This window comes from Apodemus sylvaticus, chromosome 2 (assembly GCF_947179515.1).
Source record: "Apodemus sylvaticus chromosome 2, mApoSyl1.1, whole genome shotgun sequence".
Lineage (NCBI taxonomy): Eukaryota > Metazoa > Chordata > Mammalia > Rodentia > Muridae > Apodemus > Apodemus sylvaticus.
Window position 1 is genome coordinate 109,339,216 of NC_067473.1, and position 9,451 is coordinate 109,348,666.

The 9,451-nt window shown below is 45.6% G+C and overlaps 1 protein-coding gene across 1 annotated transcript; it reads right to left on the minus strand.

The window, feature by feature from the left end:
• Positions 1 to 2,108: 2,108 nt before the first annotated feature.
• LOC127678035 (uncharacterized) lies at positions 2,109 to 6,292 on the minus strand. The gene is given in 4 exon segments (XM_052172871.1): positions 2,109 to 2,802; positions 2,804 to 3,708; positions 3,710 to 5,526; positions 6,259 to 6,292. Coding segments are annotated over 4 exon segments (3,450 nt in total).
• Positions 6,293 to 9,451: the final 3,159 nt, after the last annotated feature.

Genomic DNA, 9,451 nt, shown 5'->3' on the forward strand with positions numbered 1-9,451 from the left:
GGCCTGTCAGCAATGGGGAAGAGCAGGAAACTTATCTATTGTCAGCAGAGGGGTGGGAGGAGAAGGAGTCCAGATGGTCCCTGACTCAGCAGAGGTAGCTTCCTTATCTTTATGACCTGTTAGTTCCTGGAATGTCTTAATGGCCTTGAGGGTGGGCCTAGCATTCTAGGGCTTGTCTGGGCTTGCCCTGGCCTGCCTTTTTTTCTGGGCCAAGAGGAAAGCTCTTTTATTTAAGTAAAAACTCTTTCATTCCCTTCTTCTCTTTGTCCATAATTTTAATCTTAAAATTTTAAGAGAGGGGCTGGGGATGAGGTGATGAATCCCTTTTGAGATAGTTGTAAGCATATTCTCCTATTTTACTGGGCTGCCGTTGTAAAAGTTGAACAGCATTTATTCTATTTTTAACAAAGGCTATGCCCTTATTTACCAGACACAGGCCGAAGACCAAGATCAGGAATACAATGAGAATAGGTCCCGCAAGGGTGGAGAGCAGGGTGGTCATCCACGGGGATTTGGAATACCAGGATTCGAACCATCCCTGTTGTTCTACCCGCTCTTGCTTTCTTTTTTCTAGCCTCTCTCGGAGTTTCTGCATAGAGTCTCTAACTACTCAGGTGTGGTCTGCATAGAAACAACATTCTTTCTTTAGGGCTGCACATAATCCTCCTTCCTTTAAGAATAATAAGTCTAAACCTCTTCTATTTTTTAATACTACCTCAGATAAGGATCTTAAGGATTTCTCCAATGCATCAACGGACTTTTGAAGCATTTCTAGATCCTCAGTTACAGTTTGTTTAAGAGACTGAAAGGAATGAGCCCCTTGTCTTCCTTCTACAAGGGCTGTCACACCTGTCCCTACTCCTGCTGCAATACCGGCCTCGATCATTGCTAGAGTTACAGAAAGGGACTCTCTCTTCATCCTCCCGCTGACATATTCATCTTAAAAGGAAGCAGGATGATAATACATTCGAGGTAAAAGTTGAATCATAACACAAAAATCATGAGCGGGGTTAAAAACACTAGTTGACACACAAGGGGTGAGTCCTGTATTACAGGCCCACCAGCGGGCCAGTGAAGGTACAAGGTAGGACCCAGTTTTTGCCTTACTTATAGAGTGAGTTCTGCCACATAGATGTCGGTGAGAGGGAGGGGGATTCCCAAGGCAATGTCCAGTACTCCCTCCTGATGTTGTTACCTCAGTCAGGGTCAACTTCTTTCCTGTCCCCCATGAGCAGGAAGTATGATCAGTAGTTTCATTGACATCCCCATCAAAGGCAATACCTTCATAGTAGGGGGGTCCTGACGACAGGCATAACCAGCAGTCGGCAGTTGCATCTGGGTCAGTGCTGTTCAGGGCATGAAAAGCTCCTTTGACTAGGTTAAACAGTCTCTGCCCTGTTGATGGGTATGTGGGGATCATGGTTGAAGGCCCGTGGTAGGTGATGGTGCTAAGAGGTCTCACTGTCTTTTGAATAGATGGGGCCGTCACAGGGGCCGGGGGTTTGGGTCTGGCTGGGGGGCCCTGTTATGGGAGAATCCTGTTAGGCCCCACAGGTACTGGGTTTGGACTCTCCATTTTGAGTCTGATCGATATCAGAGATCCAGGTTTACTCCCGTGGTTATAGTAAACTAGTCCCCAGGACAGCCCACTTAGCCACGTAGGTAAGGGGGTGCATTTCCCTGTGTCAGTGAACCGGACTTTAATATAGTCCAGGTCCTTAGGAGATCAGGGTCTGTCTGCATATAAGGGAAAAGTGACATGTCGCCCCAGACCTGAATTCGTGAAGGAAAAGGTTATATGATCGGCTAAGTTGGTAGACCATTTCCAATCTCCATCATTTGAAGTTACGCAACTCCAACGCCTGCAAAAGAATTCATCTGGCCCTCCACAGCCCCCAGAATCAGTGGTCCCAGGGCAGGCATAAAACCCCTTGCTCCGAACAATGTTAGGGGGAATACTCTTGGTTACGGGATTCATGGAGTGCAAACAGAATCCGAGATCCGGCCACCAAGTGCCTGGAGGTGCAACAGTCTGAGTCCTACCTATAGTTCGCCCTGTGCTAATGTCTGATATCTGCCAAACCAAAGATAGTGGAGTGTGGGAATTATCAATCTTCAGTGGGGTGCAAGCGGCATAGGTGCAGCTTAAGAGGATTATTAGTCTTCTCCAGGATCCACTCCTCTTGATTGGGTCCGGAGGGTGGGGCCTTCTTGAAGTGCGAGGCATGGACCCAGGTGGGGATTCCTTCCACTTTCACAGCAGTTGGCGTGGTCAGCAGTACTAGGTAGGGTCCCTTCCACCGAGGCTCGAGGCTGCCTGTTCGATGTCATCTCACCAGTACTGCATCTCCCACTTCAAAGCGATGTGGCACTTGGAGGTCATCTGCTGTGTAGGTCTCCTTCAACTGCTCCCAGATCTCCTTTCAGACAATCTCTAGGGCCTTTAACCAGGCTAGAAGGCGAGAAGGGGGGATGAAGGAGAGGAGTTCGTCAGAACAAGCCTTTCCTTCTGTGGTCATGTGAATGGGCGGGGGCACCCCAAACATTAATTCAAAAGGTGTTAAACCTGAAGCTCCGGGAGTATTCCGAACCTGGAACAGGGCATAGGGGAGAAAGGCTGCCCAATCATTTCTGCCGGTCTCCAAGGACAATTTAGTTAGTGTCTCTTTTAGAGTTCTATTCATTCTTTCTACCTGTCCTGAACTCTGGGGTCTATAGGCACAATGTAACTTCCAATTTATCCCCAGTTGTCTGGCCAATCCCTGACTTACCTGGGCGATGAAGGCGGGTCCATTGTCTGACCTTAGGTATTCCAAAACGAGGAAAAATTTCTTCAAGTATCTTCCTGGTTACCATGTTAGCCATCTCTCTTTTGGTGGGAAAGGCCTCCACCCACCCTGAGAAAGTGTCTATAAAAACTAGAAGGTATTTATTTCTATATTTCGCTGGCTTTACCTCAGTAAAATCAACTTCCCAATAGGTTCCCGGTCTATCCCCTCTTAAACGTTTTCCGCCATGGGTTCTGTTTGGCACCGCATTAGTGAGTGCGCAAACTTGGCAATTCTTTACTAAGTCTTCTACTATCCTGTGTAGCTGTGGGATATGATAAGGGGACTTACCGACCAGCTTTATCATCTTTTTTTCCCCCAGGTGGGTGAGGCGATGTATATTAGTCAGGTATTCTAGCCCCTCTTCTCTTGTGAGAGTCCGCTTTTCTAAAATCTCCTCAGCTGGCTGTGATGGGGCTTTAATGGTTAAAATTTGTGGCCCTTGTGCTGCATCTTTTGCCATCTGGTCTGCCATTTGATTCCCGTTTTCTATTGGCCTATTTCCCTTCTGATGTCCTAGACAGTGAATGATTGCCACCTTACGGGGCAAATGAACAGCTTCTAGCAGGCTAAGGATTTCTTCTTTGTTTTTAATCTCTTTTTCAGTGGAAGTTAATAGTCCGTGCTGCCTGTATATTGCCCCATGGACGTGAGCGGTTGCAAAGGCATACCGGCTGTCGGTGTAGATATTGACAGCTTTTCCCTCTGCAAGCCTCAAGGCTTGGGTCAGTGCAATGAGCTCTGCCTTCTGAGCTGATGTCCCTTCAGGCAAACTGCTGGCCCATACAACAGATTTTCCATCCACTACCACTGCCCCAGCCCTCCGCTTACCTTCCACCACGAAGCTGCTGCCGTCAGTGAACCAAGTCATAGCCCCGGGGCCAGGGATGGTCAGTTATGTCTGACCGGGTCCTGACCTCCTCGGCCAATATATCTCCACAGTGGTATATGGGGGCTTCGTTAGCTTCAGGTAGTAAGGTGTCAGGGTTGAGAATAGCAGGTGGAGCAAAGGTCACTCGCTCAGTCAGCAATAAACTCTGGTAGTGGGTCATCCTGGCACTAGTCATCCAATGATCTGGGGGCTGTCGGATGATGCTCTCAAGGGAATGTGGGGCCACTATGGTCCCATTCTGGCCCATGGTCAATTTATCAGCATCTTTCACTAGCACTGCAGTAGCTGCAATTGCCTGTAAACATGAGGGCCATCCGCTGGCTACTGGGTCCATTTTCTTTGACAGGTAAGCTACAGGGCACTTCCATGGTCCCAATGTCTGAGTAAGGACCCCTCTTGCTACTCCATTTTTCTCATCGATATACAGGGTAAAAGGCTTTTTCAGGTCTGGTAGTGCTAGGGCGGGGGCCTGTAGCAGTGCCTTTTTTAGGGTTTCGAAAGCCAATTGGTATTCCTCAGTCCACACAAATTCTCCTTTTTTGGTCAATGAGTATAAGGGGGCCGCCAGGGTAGCAAACCCTGGGATCCAGAGCCTGCAGAACCCCGCCATTCCCAGAAATTCATTTACCTGGCGAGGGGTGTTTGGGGTTGGGATCTGTGTCACTGTCTGCTTTCTCGCTTCTGTAAGCCATCGCTGTCCATTCTTCAGGGTGTTTCCCAAATAGGTCACCTCCGTCTGGCACAGCTGTGCCTTTTTAGCTGAAGCCCGATTCCCCAACTCACCTAACTCAGCCAGGAGATTCTGTGTCCCACGCTTGCATTCCTTGTGTGTCTCGGTTGCAAGGAGAAGGTCATCTACATATTGCAGAAGGGTCTCATGTGGATTGCGGGCCTGAAAAGGAGCCAAGTCCCAATGCAAGGCCTCATCAAACAAGGTTGGAGAATTTTTGAACCCTTGAGGCAACCTGGTCCATGTGAGCTGCCCTGTTTGGCCACTCTCAGGGTCCCGCCATTCGAAGGCGAACAGGGGTTAACTGTTAGGGTGCAATGTCAGACAAAAGAAGGCATCTTTAAGGTCTAACACTGTATACCAGGCTCGTTCAGGTGGCAGTGTGATGAGCAGATTATAAGGGTTGGGAACGGTGGGGTGTATATCCTATATTCTTTTGTTAACTTCTCTAAGGTCTTGCACAGGGTGATAATCACCCGTCCCTGACTTCTTTACTGGAAGAAGGGGGGTATTCCAAGCAGATTTACAGGGGACCAGGATCCCTTCATGGATTAGACGATCGATGTGAGGACGTATCCCCTCCCGAGCTTCCTTCCCCATAGGGTACTGACGAATCCTAATGGGGGTGGCCCCAGACTTGAGCTCTACCCCTACTGGAGGGGCTTGTCTTGCCATTCCCATCCCTCCTGTTTCAGCCCAAGCCAGGGGAAACCAATCAAGCCAGTCCTTTAGCCTCTCAGGGGTGGCAGCCTTTAACTTCTTTTGATAAATCTGATACTCTTCTCCCAATTGCAAAGATAGTTCCAATGCTTGGGGAGGGGTCGTTCCCCAGGACAATTGCGGCCCAGAGGAGGTGAAGGTTATTTGTGCCTTTAATTTCGTGAGTAAATCTCGTCTCAGTAGGGGTATGGGGCATTCAGGAATGACTAGAAACGAGTGAGTTACCACACTCTTTTCCAAGTCCACTGTCTGAGAAGTGGTCCACAGGTAAGATTTTTGTACTGTAGCTCCGACTACTAGTGTTCTTTTATTCCTAATCTTTCCCAGAGGAGTCTTTAGTACTGAATATTCCGCACCTGTATCAATCAAGAAATTTATGGGAGTCCCCTCCACTTGTAAGGTTACCCTAGGCTTGGGGAGGGGGGCTGAGCCCCGTCCCCCCTAGTCTTCATCATTCCTGAGGGATAATATCTTTGTTTCCTGCCTTTTCTTGGGGCACTCTTGGGCCCAATGTCCTTTTTCTCTGCAGTGAACACATTGATCCTTTCCCAATGGAGGGTGGTCTCTTCTGGGTCTCCTTGGTTCCTGCCGTATTCCACCTCCCAGGTTCCTTAACTGTCTGCTCCTGTCTCTCCTATCCCTACCTGTACCTGCCTCTGTGGCCAGTATTCTAGTCAAAGTTTTCTCTTGCCTCTTTTCCCTCCTAGCTTCATCCTCTTTTCTCTCTCTTTTTTCTCGCTCTTGCTTCTCTTCCTCTGTCTCCCTTTTGTGATACACTCTCTCAGCCTCTCTAACTACATCCTTTGTTGTATAGTCTTGCAATCCCTCAATCCGTTATAATTTCCTTCTAATATCAGGGGCTAACTGCCCAATAAAGGCCATGATTACAGAGACTCGCTGCCTCTCAGATGTAGGATCAAAAGGGGTATACCTTCTGTATGCCTCCATGAGCCTTTCCAGGAAAATTGAAGGGGGTTCAGTCAGTCCCTGCATGACCTCTCTTACCTTAGCCAAATTCGTGGGCCATCATGCGGTGCCTCTGAGACCCACCACTAGAGCCCAGCGGTAATTGGACAGCCATTCCCTACCTTGTGCCGTGTTATAATCCCACTGAGGGCGCATCAGGGGAAATCCTTAGTCTATCCCATCTGGGGTCTGGACAAGGTGCCCAGCGTTGTCTCGAACGTTCTTTCGGCCCTCCAGGACTATCCTCTCCCTCTCTTCAGTAGTAAACAGGGTCTGCAAGAGCTGCTGACAATCGTCCCAAGTGGGCTGGTGTGAGTACATCAGGGACTCTATTAGCCCTGTGAGTCCTGCTGGATTATCTGAAAAAGGAGGGTGGTTAGTTTTCAAATTGTAGAGGTCAGAGGAGGAGAAAGGCCAGTATACTGCAAGAGCTGTAGGGCATTCTGTTCATCTGGTCCTGGGGGCGGCCCGACAGCTCTAAGGGGAAGGGCCACTGTGGAGTTGGCTGGTCCTTCAGGGGAGGCGCCTCATCGGCTTCTTGTTCCTGCAGAAGGACCCTCCCTTTTCCTGGGCTCGGGACCTGGAGCAGGAGCAGGAGGGGGTGGTGTTGGGCTGAGGGTTGGGGTACAGGCTGTGGGGTACGGCGATAAGGTGGGAGAGTGGGCCACTCAGGAATTTCCTGTGGCACAGTGAAGCATCTTTTGGGTATATACCTAAGAGTGCTAAAGCTGGATCTTCAGGTAGATCAATTTCCAATTTTCTGAGGAATCTCCAGATAGATTTCCAATGTGGTTGTACCAGTTTACAATCCCATCAGCAATGAAGCAGTGTTCCTTTTGCTCCACATACTTGCCAGCATGTGCAGTCACTTGAGTTTAGATATTAACCATCCTGATTGGTAAAGCTCCACATCTGATAGAGGGCTAATATCCAAAATATATAAGAACTCAAGAAGTTAATCACCAAAAAACCAAACAACCCAATCAAAAAATGGAGTATAGAAGTAAACAGAATTAACAACAGAGGAATCTCAAATGTCATCTTCTTTCGTTGGCGGTTTCGGTTTCTTGTCCACTGCAGGTGTGCCTTCCCGAACAACCATGATCAATGGGAGCCCATCAGGATGGGGGGAAGCCAGTGTAGGGTGGAATGGCCTTGGCATCAGGGGGTGATCACTTGCTAAACTGCTTGTTATGGAAACATAATGAAGTGAGTATGGATCACCAACACTTGCATAATGTTTCATGGACAGGTAGTCGGCATTCAAAATCCTAGCAATGGGGAGGCAGAGAGAGAAAGGCCCCTGGGATGCACAGGCCACTCAGCCTAATCTAGTTCATAAAGAAGACCAGAGCTCCCAGGAACAAAGACATCAACCAGATAGTACACATGGTGTTACCCACGGCTCCAGACTCATAGGCAGCAGAGGATGGCCTTTTTGGACATCAAAGGGAGAAGTCCCTGGTCCTGGAAAGGCTCAGTGCAGCAGTGCAGAAGAATACCAAGACAGGGAAGCCGGAGGGGGTTGATTGAGGAACAGGGGAACGGGAGATGGCTCATGGGGATTTCCTGGGGCAGGGAAACCAGGAAAGGGGAAATCATTTGAAATGTAAATAAAGAAAATATCAAATAAAAAAGAAAAAATGTAAATGACCCCCAAAAATGGAAAAAATGACAGAACATACATTAAGCACTCATCTTCAGCTTCATCATACAGACGTCCATATATGAATATGCATACATACTTCACAACCACACACAAATAGCCACCTAAGGGAATTAAGGCACTGCCTGCTATTGTATTCTAAAAATAGCTTTCATTTTAGAATTGTATTTTTTCATTTATTAGTGTGTGTGTGTGTGTGTGTGTGTGTGTGTGTGTGTACATGTGCTTGAGTGCATGATTGCTAAGACATGCATGTGTAGGTACATCTTGCAAGAGGCTGATCTCTACTTTTACCACATGAGTTCATGCAATTTATCTTGGTCTTCAAGCTTACTGTGAAGCTCCTTTAACTCACTGAAGGAGCTTGTAATCTCAAGATTAATTTACTTTAAAAATTTGAAGGTAAAAATGATAATCCTCATATAAATATAAAAAGTGATTTACTTTTATGTGACTTTTCAAGTGTCGAATGAAGCAAAAATTTATTTAAACAATTACCTTGTTTAAATAAAATTACTGGGCTCTATTTCCTTTAATAGTAAGCCTCACTGAGTTCAATGTTTTGCTCAAAACTTTGGGAGATACTAAATGATTTACATTTCCAACATGTTAATATACAAATCCCTTTATGTCTAAACTGCAATTTAAAATCAAGATATTTCTGTGTTTTTCTAAAATTGGTATTGATCATTCTAATTCTCATGCTGTAGTGGTTCTTGTCTCTGAGAATATATGGTTGTACTTATGGTTTAGTTAATTTTTGTCATAAAAGTGCTGATTTCATAAAACAGATAATTACATTTTATATACATAACTAATGCAGCTTCACAAAATACCAGATATTTTCTAAAAGAATATGAAATTTTATTCTCTATTGTCTTATGTATCAAGCAATAAGAAAAAATACATAAGTAATAGATTCTCTGGGTTGTGTAAGTTAATTAAGTAAAGGGATTGATTCATTACAGGACACAAAATGTTACTAACTTTACATGTTGTCAGAGATGGTCCCAAATATGTGATTGAGTATTTTGTTTGGGTATATCCATAGGGTGCTTATGAATGGCTCTATTACCTGGACAAGTAAAAATAGCAAATAAAGTCATGTATTTAGTAAGTCAACTTTTCAGAGTCCATGGAGAATGGGCACCATCAGTGCAGAGAAAGCTAAATGACAGAAAAAGCCAGCAAGACAACTTTCCTTCCGTCTACAATTGAAAGCTGTGGTTTAGATGGTACCCTCCATTCAGTAAGTTCGTCCTTTTTCTGATTTCCATGTCTTCATGAACTGAACAATGGCTATGGCTCCTTCTGTAAAACATAGATAACTCTTCATTATGAAACATTTGGATTTGTGCATTGTGCATATACATTTGTACATTCATCATTTCATATTTAAAATACTAATAGAGAGGACTGTGATAACATGCTGTCATAATGTTTCAGATGTGATTGTCTTATGACACATGTTGCATACTTTATAATGGTAAATTTCTTATGTGCTTTTGTTTGTTTTGTTTCGTTTTTTTTTTTTTACCACATCTGCAAACTCTGAAATAAAAGAAATAACTTTGTTCAAATTCATGACAATTTTTATTTCCCATAGGCATTGTGTATTCATTACATATTTATGACCATATCTATGCACA